A 17,610-nucleotide genomic window follows, 5' to 3' on the forward strand; every position below is an offset into this window, starting at 1 on the left:
GTCCATCCGTGATCATATCGTTTTACAAGCCGACATTGATAGTTTCACATTATGGTGCAGGGAAAATAGCCTTGCCCTCAACCCTTTAAAATGCCAGACCATAACTTTTACTAAAAAACGAATCGGTAGTGTATTTGATTATTGTGTATCACAGCAAAAACTCTGTCCATATTTAAAGATTTATCTGTCCATTTCTGTCCCAACTTAGAATTTACACATCACATTAATTATATTGTTAATAAAGCAAGTTCTATACTTGGTTTTCTAAAACCTTGCAAGTCGAACCTGGGTTACAATGATACCTCCCAATTATTGCAAAATTTGAAGGCTCACATCGATAATATAACCAGAGTTATGATATAATTAAATGGGTTTCCATTTAGGAAATAGAATCACCTGGCGATTTCCCATGATCTTGTCTAAGTTAAAATCAATGTTGAAAAAAACATTCGATCAGTATTAAGCTTCTACATTGGCTGGTAGAGTAATAAACAAGAATCTTATTCATCGCATACTAAACGGTGATTTTTTAAGAGCTTAAGAACTTTTTTTTAAAAAAAAACGCATAAAATTTGCAAAATCTCATTGATTCTTTATTTGAAACGTTAGATTGGTCCATGACATTTACTTTTTGAAGATAATTTCATTTAAATGTTGACCGCGGCTGCGTCTTAGGTGGTCCATTCGGAAAGTCCAATTTTGGGTAACTTTTTCGAGCATTTCGGCCGGAATAGCCCGAATTTCTTCGGAAATGTTGTCTTCCAAAGCTGGAATAGTTGCTGGCTTATTTGTGTAGACTTTAGACTTGACGTAGCCCCACAAAAAATAGTCTAAAGGCGTCAAATCGCATGATCTTGGTGGCCAACTTACCGGTCCATTCCTTGAGATGAATTGTTCTCCGAAGTTTTCCCTCAAAATGGCCATAGAATCGCGAGCTGTGTGGCATGTAGCGCCATCTTGTTGAAACCACATGTCAACCAAGTTCAGTTCTTCCATTTTTGTCAACAAAAAGTTTTTTAGCATTGAACGATAGCGATCGCCATTCACCGTAACGTTGCGTCCAACAGCATCTTTGAAAAAATACGGTCCAATGATTCCACCAGCGTACAAACCACACCAAACAGTGCATTTTTCGGGATGCATGGGCAGTTCTTGAACGGCTTCTGGTTGCTCTTTACTCCAAATGCGGCAATTTTGCTTATTTACGTAGCCATTCAACCAGTAATGAGCCTCATCGCTGAACAAAATTTGTCGATAAAAAAGCGGATTTTCTGCCAACTTTTCTAGGGCCCATTCACTGAAAATTCGACGTTGTGGCAGATCGTTCGGCTTCAGTTCTTGCACGAGCTGTATTCTATACGGTTTTACACCAAGATCTTTGCGTAAAATCTTCCATGTGGTCGAATAACACAAACCCAATTGCTGTGAACGGCGAAGAATCGACATTTCACGGTCTTCAGCAACACTCTCAGAAACAGATGCAATATTCTCTTCTGTACGTAATGTACGCATTCGTGTGGTTGGTTTAATGTCCAATAAAGTAAACTGAGTGCGAAACTTGGTCACAATCGCATTAATTGTTTGCTCACTTGGTCGATTATGTAGACCATAAATCGGACGTAAAGCGCGAAACACATTTCGAACCGAACACTGATTTTGGTAATAAAATTCAATGATTTGCAAGCGTTGCTCGTTAGTAAGTCTATTCATGATGAAATGTCAATGCATGAAAATCCTAACCTCAAAAAAATCACCCTTTATTTGTAGACATCAATTTTAACAACAACTATACACATTCTATTATTCTAAAGAGGCTTTCTTCAAGGCTGGCAAAACTCCTGCTTTTCTATCTTTCCTTATCTACAGGTCTCTTTCCATGCGGATGTAAAATAGCATTTAAACAGCCAGTACCTAAAAAAGAAGAATCCTGTTCCCCCTCAAACTATCGTTAAATTACACGCTCCTTCTTTCTAAAGCCATGGAAACGCTGGCGCTGATTTAGAATTGTCAACTTAAACAATATCGCAATGAACGATCTTTCTTATTGACCGGCAGTATGGCGTTTGTAGCAATAGGTCCACCGGTGATTTGATGGTTTATCTTACCAAACAGTGGAACAAATCCTAACATATTGTTTTAAAGAAAGTAAAATTATTGCATTTGACAGAGCTTAGCAAAAACCTCTCATTGTCTTCTTTGTACGAACCGTCTGTGTTATAAGCAGAGATCATTTCCTGGTGAAACATTCTAAATATGTCGTCAGTAGTATTTTTTTCTTTTAGTGTTAGTGGGAAGTTTATGTTTTTTCCAAGATGGTAGATTACCTACTAATGTCTGCGTATTATTGATGTCATTTTTATAAGGGCAGATTTGGAATAATTCTTGATCGGTTTTGTAGCGTTAATTACATCTTCATCAGCCTTGAAGAGGGGGTGGACTGGATCTTTTAGTGTTTTGCTGATAAGGTTAACTGCCCATTTTTTTCCAAAGTGTTCAAAAGATTCGTAGCCTGCTTCCAATCTTAGGGCTTCTATTTTTGTTGCTCTTAAAGCTCCATAGGCTGTTCGAAAATAATCATTGATGGCAGAGTCAACATTGCTAATATTTCTTAACGTTGTCCACATAAAAATAGTTACACCGTGTTGGAGGGTACCAGAGACTAGTGTTTTTGCAATGTGCAGTTCAGTTTGAAGATTAGGACCTTTTCGCTTTGCCCAGATCATTTTTAAAGAATAGTTCCGTCATTTAAGCTGGTTAATTAGATTCTTTGCATGTGTGTACCATTTTAGATTTCCAGGAAAAGTTACTCCTAGTATTTTTATTTCTCTTTTAAGAGGAATGGTTGTTTCCCGTAAAACAAGTGGGATGCGGTGCATTTTATTTTTCGGCTTCATTTTTTGATGGAGGAATAATCTCACCAACTTCTTTAGCAATCAAAAATTGGTAAATCAGCTTTTTCAAAAGTATCTATAACCTGGGAAGGTTTTCCAGAAGCAAAAACGTAAATATTGTCAGCATATGCTCCAATAAAGTCGAGATTCTGGAGCGGCTGGGAGAGTTTCACGATTAGCGAGTCAATATATGCGTTATAAATTACAACTGAGAGCGGGGATCCTTGTGGTGTTCCATTGTCCATTTTCATGGTTAAGGAGTAATAGCTGCCAACATTAACTCGAAAAATTCTTCCACTAATAAATGACATGATCACTGCCCCGTTGATGAAACTTTTTAATAATTCGTACAGAGTATGATCTAATGCTTTTTCCAAATCGGATGACATGATAACGCTGTGATTGGTTTTTGATAAATTGCCATTTTTGTAATAGGAGAGAATTGCAAAAAGTATGCTATATGAACAATAACTTCGGAATTTTCTTACTTACTTAACCCTAGAAAGATAACCATATTTCATAGGCCATAAGAGATACACATGATTTGTACGTCCAATCGACGTAGGTTATCTTTCTAGGGTTAAGGTGGCGCTACAGTCCGGGGCGAATCTGGGCCTCAACCAACATGCCAGCTCGGCCCCTGGCTAGCTGTCTCCAGTTTCGCACGCCAAGTTGGTTGAGGTCTTCATCCATCTGAGTGTGCCACCTGAGTCGCGGTCTTCCTCTACTGCGCCGTCCCTCGGGATTGGATTCGAAGACCTTCCGGGCTGGAGCGTTGATGTCCATTCGCTCTACATGACAAAGCCATTTAAGCCGTTGGACTTTAATTCTGCTAACTGGGTCAGTGTCGCTGTACAGCCCGTGCAGGTAATCGTTATATCTTCTCCTCCATTCTTTATCTATGCGTACGGGACCAAAAATCAACCGAATAATTGTTCTCTCGAAGCATCCCAAGACACTCTCAGCTTTCTTTGACAGGGTCCAGGCCTCACCGCCATAGATGAGAACCGGGATGATGAGTGTCTTATAGATGGTGATTTAAGATGCTCGAGAGAGGACTTTACTTCTCAATTGCCTTCTAAGTCCAAAGAAGCAGCGATTTGTAAGAGTTATTCTTCGTTTGATTTCAGCACTCGTGTCTTTTTCTGAGTTTATAGCTGTGCTTAGGTACTACCTCAAAGTTATAAATATCCATGGTGACGTTTTGTCAAAGACGTAGCTGTTCAATGTCCTTTTTTGATGACAGCGTATACTTGTTCTTGCCCTCATTGACCGCTAAACCCATCTTCTTCGCTTCCGTCGCAATGCTCAAAAACGCTCCACTGACATCACGCTTTGATCTTCCAATTATGTCAATATCATCTGCGTATCCGAGTTACTGTATGAACCTTTGGAAGATTGTGCCTCTAGTGTTGACGGTTGAGTTCTGCACAATTTTTTCCAGAACGATTTTGAAGATGTCGCATGGCAGTACATCGCCTTTTATAAAACATTTTTTGACATCAAATGCATATAGGTGGGATCTTTACCGACCTTGGTAGAGCAGCGTGCATTCTCCATCGTCATTATGCACAAACGGATAAGTTTGACAGGGATGCCAAAACTAGACATTGCTCGGTAGAACTCTTCCCTATAGATGCTGGTATACGCGGCTTTAAAATCGATAAAGGGATGGTGGGTATCGATTTGAAGGTCCTGGGTTTTTTCCAAGATCTGCGGTAGTGTGAATATTTGGTCGATAGTCGACTTTCCTGGTCTGAAGCCACACTGATAAGGACCAATCAGGTTGTTGACGAACGGCTTCAGACGATCACATACACGCAACGTTAAGGAGACTGATGCCTTTGTAGTTGACGCAATTTGGAGGGTCTCCTTTTCTTATGTGTCGGGCAAACTATGTGTGTTTTAACTTTCAAAAATACAAATAAACCATTTCCTTTAATATGTAGAAGCCAATTTTAAAATAAACATAAATTGTATAAAATGACTTCACTTTATTTTAATACTTTTTTTAAAAAATTCTTCACAGCATAAGCATTAAATAATGTAAAATGTGGTATTTGTTTGTTGTAACTCTTTTTCCACAATCGATACAATCAGCTTATCATATCAATATCATATAAAAAAACAAATTCAACTTAATAAAACATTTATATAAATATTATTTAAGAAAGCATTTTTTTTTGGTAACACTAGATTATACAAAAATTTTCGAATTCACATCGTCTATATTGTATGACTACTTCTCATCGAATGGCATTCGAAAATTATAATGTTATTTCGCTCAATCCTTAATCCTTATCCCTAATACACACATATAACACACACAGTCTTTTTGAAAAGCTTCTTCCATTTCGTATCGCGTCGTTGGTCGTCGTCGTTATAGTCTCTCCCATTTATTGTCCTTAAGCAAGCATCACTAAAACCCCTCTCTTGAATGTGTAGCGTGTCCTATTGTTGTATCCTTTATCGCTTCATTCATTCTACTCGAACTCAAGCTCCAACTCACACTCGCACACGTTCAATTTGAATTGTGCTATGCTGAATGTGATATTTGTCGTGCGCCATGGAGGTAGCCTCCGTCAGGATGGCATCACTATCTGCCAGGATATCTGAAATGATACATTAAGTGAAATGGAAATAGGTTAGCAAAACTATGGCCATCAGCAGCAGAGTTCTTCTACAATAAAAACCACCCCAACCCCTCTCCCCATCATACGAGTAGTATTAACATACCAACAACTAAATGGACCATCATTACGCTGTGATTGACCGTGTGATTCCACACATTGAGATGGTGAACGGATCTGTGTCGAATGAATAATTACAATCATTATTAGTATAGTTGCATGTTGGCATCTACAATACATATATATAGAAATAGAAATGTAAACGGAAGGGCATTCACTTCCGGAAATAGATAGATAGATAGAAAGGACACAAATCGAGAAACTTACTTAACTCCACTTATGTTGGACAAATCACTTTGCAGCTTTAACAGAGGCACTTGCTTTGGCACCGAGTCCAGGAGAATACAAACAGATTCCTTGAATAAATTGACTGTCGTGAAAATGACTATCACCGAGAACAGAAGCGTACATAACGGATCAGCAAGTTTTGCATTGGGCTGTGGACAAAAACGGAAGGATGTAAATTAAAATTTGATACTTTAAAGATTCTAAACTATATACAGGAAGTTAATTTGCATCATCATCATCATCATCATCAAAGTGAATATAGGAATCAAATGTGGGAACTATTCGTATACACTCTACATTATTCAACTAACTTTTTGATGTGTTTTCGTAATAAATTGATTAAATTACACTTTTGTGGAAACACGGTATCTAATTGATAGACAAACTCACAGCTATTTGGAAAATTTTACTTGACAGTTTAAAAGAGTATTGGAAATTGATTGTAAGTAGATACGATGACTTTTAAGTTTAATTGAAATAATTGCGAACATTATTGCAGAATGAAGTTTGGGTTTGGCTTATATGAAGCTTTCTGTGGTGGATAAATTATTGTAATCATTCCGATTTGTCGAAATGTATCGATGTTTTAAAGGAGTTAGAATCTAAATCGAATTGAACAGATTGAACGTTCAAATCTCCTAGTTTCGAAGCAGCAACAAGCTTCAGATACGGATGGATCTACTGTTGACAACCTATGCAAACGATTTAAGGACAAGGAACTTCGGATATGCACGTGGAATGTTAGGTTTTTTAACAGACCAGCCGAAGAATTAGCGGAGGCCCTAGACTGCTATAAAGCAGACATCACCGCCATCCACGAAGTACGATGGAATTGACTGGGCAAAAAGAGGTCAAAAACTGTGATATTTACTATGGTGACTGCTACCGAGAAAACTAACAGCGCTTATTTGGAGCCAGACTTAGGCAACAAGTCTTAAGCTAAAGGGTGATTTTTTTGAGGTTAGGATTTTCATGCATTAGTATTTGACAGATCACGCGGGATTTCAGACATGGTGTCAAAGAGAAAGATGCTCAGTATGCTTTGACATTTCATCATGAATAGACTTACTAACGAGCAACGCTTGCAAATCATTGAATTTTATTACCAAAATCAGTGTTCGGTTCGAAATGTGTTTCGCGCTTTACGTCCGATTTATGGTCTACATAATCGACCAAGTGAGCAAACAATTAATGCGATTGTGACCAAGTTTCGCACTCAGTTTACTTTATTGGACATTAAACCAACCACACGAATGCGTACAGTGCGTACAGAAGAGAATATTGCGCCTGTTTCTGAGAGTGTTGCTGAAGACCGTGAAATGTCGATTCGTCGCCGTTCGCAGCAATTGGGTTTGTGTTATTCGACCACATGGAAGATTTTACGCAAAGATCTTGGTGTAAAACCGTATAAAATACAGCTCGTGCAAGAACTGAAGCCGAACGATCTGCCACAACGTCGAATTTTCAGTGAATGGGCCCTAGAAAAGTTGGCAGAAAATCCGCTTTTTTATCGACAAATTTTGTTCAGCGATGAGGCTCATTTCTGGTTGAATGGCTACGTAAATAAGCAAAATTGCCGCATTTGGAGTGAAGAGCAACCAGAAGCCGTTCAAGAACTGCCCATGCATCCCGAAAAATGCACTGTTTGGTGTGGTTTGTACGCTGGTGGAATCATTGGACCGTATTTTTTCAAAGATGCTGTTGGACGCAACGTTACGGTGAATGGCGATCGCTATCGTTCAATGCTAACAAACTTTTTGTTGCCAAAAATGGAAGAACTGAACTTGGTTGACATGTGGTTTCAACAAGATGGCGCTACATGCCACACAGCTCGCGATTCTATGGCCATTTTGAGGGAAAACTTCGGAGAACAATTCATCTCAAGGAATGGACCGGTAAGTTGGCCACCAAGATCATGCGATTTGACGCCTTTAGACTATTTTTTGTGGGGCTACGTCAAGTCTAAAGTCTACACAAATAAGCCAGCAACTATTCCAGCTTTGGAAGACAACATTTCCGAAGAAATTCGGGCTATTGCGGCCGAAATGCTCGAAAAAGTTACCCAAAATTGGACTTTCCGAATGGACCACCTAAGACGCAGCCGCGGTCAACATTTAAATGAAATTATCTTCAAAAAGTAAATGTCATGGACCAATCTAACGTTTCAAATAAAGAATCGATGAGATTTTGCAAATTTTATGCGTTTTTTTTTAAAAAAGTTCTCAAGCTCTTAAAAAATCACCGTTTATAAATGTGTTTTTTCGATCAAACAGACAAAGCTTAATTTTCAAAAAATTTTAGTGAAATGTAAGTTATTTACTGCAATACAAATTTGCAATAAATTTATCTTCAAAAAGAGTGAGGAAGAGTTTTGGTTTTTTTTTTGTATTGGTATTGTTCTTGTTAATTAATTTCCTAATGCAAATATATTTGTTTTTTAAGGGTATATTATAAGTTAATGAATAAGCGCTGCGAACGTGCTGTAATTGCAAAATGTTCAAAAATGTTTAGTAAACTTTTAAAAATTCAATGCGTTCCAGTTTTAGTAATGGGGTAAAATTCACTTCTTGACTGTCAAACGCTAAAAAGTAAAGCTCTCCAAATAGTAGGCTATTTTAAAGCCTGTTTAAAAAAAAAGCCTTTATGAAGAAAACCTGAAGTCAATATTATTTTTCTATGGACCTGTCAATTTTGTTTACAATTCTTTAACAGAAAATATCATTCACTTAATGTTTTTTAAATGTAAGTATGACTTTTATGTAGTAAAAAGGTGAAGGCCGGTACTGAAACTAGGTCTTTTTACACCATGTTTTCCCACTGTGATGTCAGTTTCAGTGTCATTTACAAATAGTCCCTTTTTTCGATCCACAAAATTAATAAAAATCCTATAAATGTAGTTAAATTCACTACCCACTACATACAGTTATATAAATATACATCAATACATAAACTCACATAAAATTTAATAATAATTGAGGCAACAAAAACGCCTACACTTTGTACCAGATCACCAAATACATGAATGACTGCAGCTCGCAAATTCAGGTTTTGTTCCTGACCGCAAGCTGGCATTGGATTGTTTCTGCAAAAAAATATAATTTCCATATTATTTCTTTTTATTTAAGAGTTTTATACGTCAATCAAAAAAGCGAAACAAGTAAAAAAAAAATACAGCTACATATCAAATAAAAATTAAACGAACAAAAATGAAAAAAAAAAAGAACGAATTTTTGGTCATGAAATTAATGAGTTTTCGGATCGGAACCACATCCTTGATACCTCACATGTTGTTGTTTGACAATATTCGCAGATGTGGAAACTGAGACGTCTGCTGGCAATGGATTTCCAACACCACCACCATCAGTTCCCGGAAAATGGCTATGATGGCCATGAGTAGTTGCAGCATCACTCCGAGCATCAGCAACAGCAACAGCAGTAGTAGGAGCAGCAGAATGAGCATGCGAATGCGAATGCGAATGCGAATGATGGTGTCCTCCATCGTGTCCATGGGAGTGACCATGATGTGAGCCGGGAAAAAGCGACGAACCATGCAAAATGAATGCCATGCTGCAAGGATGTTCCACAGCACAGAGAGAAAAACAAGAAAAAAAAAGAAAAAAAAGAAGAAAAATCAAAACTTCATAAAATTCGAATGAATACTGTAAAGAGAGAGTAAGAGAGTAGAAAGGACGAGGACGTGCCTGACACAATCATCCTCCCCACTGGCTTCTACAAAGCAGTTCTTACGCAATGTTAATTAAAATCCCAATTCCAGCGATTATCATCATCGTATCCGCATTCAAGTCGAAGTCATCTGAAAATAATCTCTGGCATGCCACAATGGCTAGAACGGCTGTAAGGATCCAGATACCCAATATCGATACCAGTGCTCCGATGACCTCTAAATGATGGAAATGCCAAATACAAAATCATATTCAAAATTTGATTTCAGACTTTCCTTTATTCGGAAATTCGAATATTTATTTATTTTTCTGTTTGATAACTGATGGCAATTTTTGGGAATGGTTTGGGTTGGATTATGTTTGGACAAGGATTGAGATTTAGGATTGCAATTGAAATTGGAATTGTGTCTCATTATATAAAAGGACTCATTCATTTACCGATGCGTTTGTATCCGAATGACATGTTTTGATCAGGTGCTCGGCTGGATATCCAAATCGCCAAGAGACCAATCACAAAGCTAACGCAATCAGATGCCAAATGGGCAGCATCTGTCATTATCGCCAGGCTTCCGGCCATGTATCCTCCAAGGAATTCTATAATCTAAAATGAATAGATATTATATAAGCATATCTGTTGTACATAATGTACTGCACATAGGTACATATATGTTCGTATTTTCCTAACATCAAATAAGAAAGGATGAGTAAAGGGGAGGGGGGAGTGTTATATGAATATATAGGAGATGGAATGCGGAATAGGACAAAGAGACGTTTTCAATTTTGTATTTGAAAATAGATTTGCTTCCTAATTCCACAAGGACTCGTTTATTTAACTATGTTGACAAGGATTTAGATATTCCAATTGTACTCGAGGGAGAGAGTATGCGTGTTTGTTTTATATGTAGTTTGTATTATATCGTATAATAAATAGAATAGACCTTTATTATAATTCAATGATTTTCTGACTGGGTTCTTGAGGTGCGTAAACCTATAACCTACACACATACATATGTATAATATCCTTAGTAGATGTTTTAGAACCTTCATCTTGTATAGAGTCATGGAAAACTTAACTCGATATGTGTTAAGAAAATGAATGACAAGTTTTATTCTTGATGCTTTATAGGGATTATAGGGTCTCTCTTTGCCTCTAAAGCTTGTTTATACCTTATCGATGACCCAAATCATTTATAGTTATTTTCTATACGTAATAATCAATGCCTTAAGACATTTTGAAAATAACCGGAAATTGAATTTAAACAGAAACACATTAAATTAAGATCAACAGTTTTGCGGTAAAAGTGTTTAAATAAGTAATGAGGTTTTGTGGAAGGTTTGACATTTTATTTTTGAGAGAGAAAATTGTTTGCAGTAATTTTATAAAACTAAATTGATATAAATGTAAATGTAAAATTTAATTATTTGCAATAAAACACATAAATACACAAGAGATTAATTTAAATATTTACCGGAGACAATATAATTTTAGTTGATTGAGAAACGCTAAAGGAATTTATTAGTTTTATAGGTATAGGAACCATAGGACCTTATGATCTATCGTGTGAACTTGTAAACTTTACTATTCTTGATTTCGAATTCAATTGATATTTCCTAACTCAAGATTAAGGAAATACTCATCAGAAATAGCTTAATTGATCGTTAATGGTCTGACTGATTCTTCAAACTTCAAACAGTGGACCGTTTTTGCAAAAATCATTGTTTTTATCATTTTTCAGGTGGCTTTTAAAAGTATTGTCCTCTTCTAATTTTAAACAAATAAGAAATATTTTGAGCTCTAGCAATCAAATTAGGGTACCTAAAGTTGAAAACACCACAATCGAAACTCGAAATTTGAATGATGAAAAAAGGAAAATTTATGATTCATTTTTTGAGCTTATTAAGTGTGTTTATCCCGGATTTGGTTCAAAAATCAATATCCGTTCTTGCTTACATAAAGAGACCGATTCTGCTTATTTATGATTGTTAGTCAAAGAGATACTGCGTTAAGGTTTTATATTTTTTTTAGTTTGACTTTCAAAGTTCTAGGTTTAACCATAGGTTAGGTTATTTTAAAGAGGCTGTCCAAGATGGAAACGGCCCATTGTTATACGACATGAATCTTGAGGCTTCCTCCTAAGCTCAATGGAACCAGTTTAAGTCCCTTACGAAACGCGAGAGGCTGATTATGCTGATAGGATCTAGATCGTTTAGATCGTTAAAAAAGAATTCTCTTAGGTAATTCTTGCGTTTTTGAGCCAGAGCAGAGAAGATGAAGAATTGTTTCCTCCTATGCCTCGTCCATACAGCTTCTGCAAAAGTCATTTGAGAATACGCCTAGTCGTTTGGCGTGCTTTCCTATTTGACATTGTCCGGTTATGACACCTATTATCGAGCTTATATGCGATCTGCTTAGAAATAGCAAGCACCTTGAACGTTTTAAATCTAGTGTTGGCCAAAGGTTTTTCGTGATCTGACACTTGGTGATGTTGTTCCACCTGGTGTTTGCCTTCTTCATAGCGTCTTTCATTAGCAACAGTTTACAAGTAGTGATTGATATACCAGTATGTGCTAAACGTGGAATGATTGGCTGTACTTAACGTTCCTAGCGAGTTCATCTGCCTTACAGTTACCTGGCAAAGGTAAATATTAAACTGTTGTGCCATCCCCATTAGAGATGATCGACAGATATGGACTGTTATAGAATTTGTAGAGACAGAGTCCAGAGATTTGATAGCAGCCAGACTATCTGAGAAAATACGGATATCAGATGTTGATGTCACGTTTTCTTTAAGCCAGGAAAAGACTTTTTTTATAGCCAAAAGTTTCGCCTGGATCACGCTACAATGATTGGGAAGACGGAATGAGAGATTTAATTTTAGTCGATCAGAGTACACTCCTTCACCAACCCCTTCTTTTGTTTTTGAACCATCTGTATAAAAATGGATTGAACCATCTTCCTGGAATGGCCTTTCCTCCCAGAAAGATCTGGGAGATATAGAAATCTGGAAATTTCTGTCGAATTGCAATTGGGTGATGGTGCAGTCTGACCATATTGCGATCGACGCCAGACACGCTTCCAGCATTATGGATGTACGAACTTTCCAAGGAGCTAACATCGACTCGGACCACTACCTCGTTGTAGCCAAGGTAGCACTTCGGATTTCCAGACCCAAGGCAAAACAGGGAGGTGCTGGGAGAAGATACAACGTGGAACGGCTACAATCGCCAGAGATCGCCAAATCTTTTTCCGACCGAGTTACAACTAACTTCTCTCGAAGTTCTCTGCCACCAACACAATGTATCGAAAACCAGTGGCAACATTGCCAAGATGCAATCAGAGAAGCCGCCTTTGATGTGCTGGGTTTCAAACAGCCACCAACAAGGAACCCCTGGTTTGATGAGGAATGTCGGCAGGCAAATGCAGACGAGAGCTGCTCATGAGCTCTATGAGCAGAAGAGGCGAGAGGAACGCCGACTTCTCAGAAGGAAAAAGAGAGGGCATGAGAAGCGTGCGGTCGAAGATGTTGAGAGGTATAAAAGCAGGAATGAGGTTCTTAAGTTTTATGAACAGGTGAAACGAAACTCACAGGTACATAAACCTAGAACCGAAGGCTGCAAAGACGAAAGTGGAAACATCATAGTGGAACCGCAGTCAATGCTGAGGATATGGAAGGGCCACTTCTGCAGACTGTATAACGGCGACGAAGAACTGAATTCCACTGTCAGGCGACGAAAGCCAACAATCCCGTCCTCCCGACTTAGACGAAGTAAAGATTGCCATATCTAAGTTGAAGTCTAATAAAGCCTCTGGAGGAGACCCTCTAAACTGCACCATCTATAGAGGAATAAGTCTACTTAACATCGCCTATTAAATCTTCTCTGCCGTAATATGTGAACGTCTAAAACCCATCGTCAACAACCTGATAGGTCCTTATCAGTGTGGTTTTAGACCAGGAAAGTCCACAGTTGATCAAATATTCACATTACGGCAGATCCTGGAAAAACTCAAGAACACCAAATCGACACCCACCATCTTTTCATCGATTTGAAGGCCGCATATGACAGCATCTACAGGAACGAGCTGTATAGAGCCATATCTAGTTTTGGCATCCCCGCCAAACTAGTCCGTTTATGCAGGATGACCATCGAGAATTCACGCTGCTCCATAAAGGTTGGAAACAACTTTACAGAACCTTTTGATGTCAAAAAAGGTTTTAGACAAGGTAATGCGCTGTCATGCGATTTTTTAACATCGTGCTTGAAAGAATAGTGCAGAGCTTACACGTCAACAATATAGGTACTATCTTTCAAAAATCTGTCCAATTACTAGGATATGCTGATGACATTGACATAATCGGAAGAACTCAGCGTGATGTCAATGGGGCTTTATTGAGGCAGAGGCGGGAAAAATGGGTTTAACGGTTAATGAGGGCAAAACAAAGTACATGCTGTCGTCAAGAAAGGACATAAAACACCGACGTCTTGGTCAAAACGTCACCATCGACAGACGTAACTTTGAGGTAGTCAAGGACTTCGTCTACCTAGGCTCCACTGTAAACGCAGAAAACAACACCAGCGCTGAGATCAAACGCAGAATAACTCTTGCTAACCGCTGTTTCCTTGGACTAAGAAAGCAATTGAGTGGTAAAGTCCTCTCTCGAGGGACCAAAGTGTTGCTATATAAGACCCTTATCATCCCCGTCCTGCTATACGGTGCAGAAGCATGGACCATGACAAAAGCGGATGAAAGCACCTTGGATCGCTTCGAGAGAAAAGTTCTTCGTGTGATTTACGGTCCCGTATGCATCGAAGGGGAGTGGAGGAGAAGATGGAACGACGAACTGTACGGGCTGTACAGCGACGTAGACTTAGCCAGAGGAGTAAAAGTCCAACGACTAAGATGGCTGGGTCACGTAGAGCGCATGGAAACCAATGCTCCGGCCCGGAAAGTCTTCGAATCCGCACCCACAGGACAGCGCAGTAGAGGAAGACCGCGGATCAGGTGGCGCGCACAAGTGGAAGGTGACCTCACCCAACTTGTAGCGCGAAACTGGAGACATCTAGCTAGGGACCGAGCTAGATGGAGAAGTTTGTTGGGTGAGGCCCTAGTTGACACAGGACTGTAGCGCCTCCTTAAGTAAGTAAGTAAGATGGTGCAGTCTTACTATAGGTAACTGTCCGAATTATGTTTGATTAGTTTTGAACGTTAGAATGTTGGGTGGATTCAGGGTGGATTTTAGCAACATTCGTGGTTTAAGAAAGAACTTCTATCCCACATATGTCCACACTGCATCAAACAGGCCAGCTGTTTTGACATTGAGTGAAACTCAAACAGGTGAAGATTCCAATCATTCGGAATTTAATCTAATCTAATCTAAATTCACGCATGTTTTTTATATCGAAGTCCAAATCTGGACAGAAATTCAACTTTTAACGAATTTGATTCTCTGTCTGACTCCATTTAAAGAATTGTTGCCCATTATCCTCACACTGAAATAGTCATTACGGGCGATTTCAATGTACACAATTCTTCTTGGCTTCGTTATTCTGGCAAGTCAACACTGGAAGGAAGGTATGTTGAGATCTTTGCTGAGTTAAATCAATTAACCCAGCTTTTCGATGAGCCTGACGTTGCAGGTCAATCCGCCAACACCCTAGACTTGTTTCTTACCTCTGACCCTAATAAATACACAATCAATGTATTACCGCCTCTAGGCGTTTGGCATTATGAGAAAGCCAATTGGGACGGTGTCAATGAATTCTTCAGGAACTGGTCACTATGCTTGCTCGATAGTGACGTGGATTCCAGCGCAGAAATGGTAAAAAATTTAATTCTTTGTGGAATGAGAAATTTTTCCCGAATAGGTTGAAATCTGTCATACCCAAAGACAACTCATGGTTTAATTCGAGCTGTTAAGAGGTTATTAGGTTCAGAGATGTAAGTTTCCGTTGTTATAAAGGCAACCCGACTGAGGAAAACCGGAATAAGTTTAAACAAGCTAGTATAACCTGTAATGGTCATATTTGACGAACCAAATTTTTGCATGATCAGAAATTAAGGTAAAACATACTACAATGTCCCAAAGGTAGTAAAAATTTCTGGTAATTTGTAAAAAAACGTACGAAACACCACGTCATCCTCGGTTCCAACGCTCGTCCACAATGGCACTCCCTATGTAAGCTCGATTGATAAAGCCAATAATTTGCTTGCAGCACATTTTGCTGTTAATTCGATGCTACCGGATAGTGTCATGAGTCCTCCTGTTCTTGAGAGCGTAAATGATTCTCTGGGACGAATCTTCTTTCGCACTCGTGCAGTCGAAAGAGTACTGAAAGACCTTGACATACACAAATCCGCTGGCCCGAAAAGTATTCCCCCTATTGTTCTGAAGAGGTGTTCTTCAACGCTGGCAAAACCACTGCGTAAGCTTTTCCATCTGTCCTATTCTACAGGTCTCTTCCCGAGTGGATGGAAAACTGCATTTGTGCAGCCTGTCCCTAAAAAAGACGAATCCTCCTCTCCCTCAAACTATAGTTCAATTGCACCCTTTTTTCTAAGGTCATGGAAACGCTGATTAATTTTCAGCTTAAGAAATATCTTGAAGAACGGAAGCTTCTTAATGAACGACAGTATGGCTTTCGTAGCAATAGGTCCACTGGTGATCTCATGGTTCGTCTCACCGAACAGTGGAACAAGTCTTTACATCGTTTTGGAGAAAGTAAGGTTATTGCACTTGATATTTCAAAAGCATTTGATAGAGTTTGATACCAAGCTCTCTTAATGAAAACGCGTGCTTTTGAAATAATGAATCTCTTCTTCGTTGGATTAGAAATTACCTTTCTTACCGTTCAATACAAGTTGTATTGCATGGTTTCAAGTCTGAAATTCATAAAATAAATGCTGGTGTCCCCCAGGGCTCCGTTTTGTCGCCGACACTCTTCCTTATATTCATAAACGATCTTTTGTCCGTCACTTCTAATCCATTAAACTGTTTCGCTGACGACAGTACCCTCAGCTTTTCATATTCGTTTCTAGATTTACATCCTTGTCCTTCGGATGTGGAATTTCACCGGCAGAGTATAATAAGCTCATTAAATTCTGATCTTGACAGCATGTCCAATGGGGAATCAAAAACCGTGTAGAATTTAATGCTTCGAAAACTCAATGCTGTCTCCTGTCGTTAAAGCGTAACGCACCCCCGATGTCACTATCTATGAGTGGCACTTGCATCCAGGAAACCTATCAACTATCAGTACTCGGTATGTGTATTACACATCACCTTTTATGGAATGGTCACATATTCGATATCGCCAAAAATGCTGCTAGGTGCTTAGGATTTCTCCGACGATGCAAGAAATTTGTCACCCCTTCTGATATGGCTATAATCTACAAGCTTCTATCCGTCCAATGCTTGAATATAATTCGCATATCTGTACAGGTGCCCCCAAAACAACTTTAAATCTCTTGGATAGAATTCAAAAAAGGGCTTGATTAGCGACACAACTATAATCGATGCATTTACATCGCTAGAACATCGTCGCAATGTTTCGTGCCTTTCGTTGTTTTATAGATATTTTTACAAACAATGTTCTGTGGAATTAGCCAGTTGCATTCCACCCCTTGAACAATTCAACCGTAATACTCGCACTTCTAGGAATGCTCATCAGTTTACCCTTGAGCTCAATTTCGGGCGTACTGTCAAGTATAGAGATTCTTTCTTAAATCGCACATCGAGAATGTGCGAATGTATAAAGGGTTAATAACCCCTTTAGTGCTTGTGAATTTAAACAAAATCAAAATTATAGCTTTCTCTAAAGCAGTCTACCATACTGCCAAACCGTACATTAAAATCGGTCTGATTACCGATGTGATTCTGGGTTGTAAGCCCCATTTACTACCAATAGCTTTTTTGCAAGAAAAGAGAGCTACAGTAGCTTTTTTGACTCTTTCCTGTACTTTGCGTTTCCAATTTAGTTTTGGATCTAAAGCAAGACCCAGATATTTAGCCTCGTCTGAGAATTTAAATTGGATTCCTTTAATATAAGGAAGGTTGACAA

General features: G+C 38.6%; 1 protein-coding gene across 3 annotated transcripts in view; it reads right to left on the reverse strand.

The window, feature by feature from the left end:
• Positions 1-5,023: 5,023 nt before the first annotated feature.
• Positions 5,024-17,610, reverse strand: part of LOC129951171 (proton-coupled zinc antiporter SLC30A2) — a 46,738-nt gene continuing 34,151 nt past the window's right edge. For all 3 annotated transcript variants that reach the window (XM_056063198.1, XM_056063201.1, XM_056063199.1), the window contains exons 3-9: positions 9,991-10,153; positions 9,617-9,770; positions 9,149-9,436; positions 8,825-8,951; positions 5,849-6,018; positions 5,628-5,698; positions 5,024-5,503 (exon numbers count right to left, since the gene is read on the reverse strand). In XM_056063198.1, the coding sequence (XP_055919173.1) occupies positions 5,397-5,503; positions 5,628-5,698; positions 5,849-6,018; positions 8,825-8,951; positions 9,149-9,436; positions 9,617-9,770; positions 9,991-10,153 (1,080 nt within the window). In that variant the 3' untranslated portion in view covers positions 5,024-5,396. The remainder of the gene's footprint in view (positions 5,504-5,627; positions 5,699-5,848; positions 6,019-8,824; positions 8,952-9,148; positions 9,437-9,616; positions 9,771-9,990; positions 10,154-17,610) is intronic.

This window comes from Eupeodes corollae, chromosome 3 (assembly GCF_945859685.1).
Source record: "Eupeodes corollae chromosome 3, idEupCoro1.1, whole genome shotgun sequence".
NCBI lineage: Eukaryota > Metazoa > Arthropoda > Insecta > Diptera > Syrphidae > Eupeodes > Eupeodes corollae.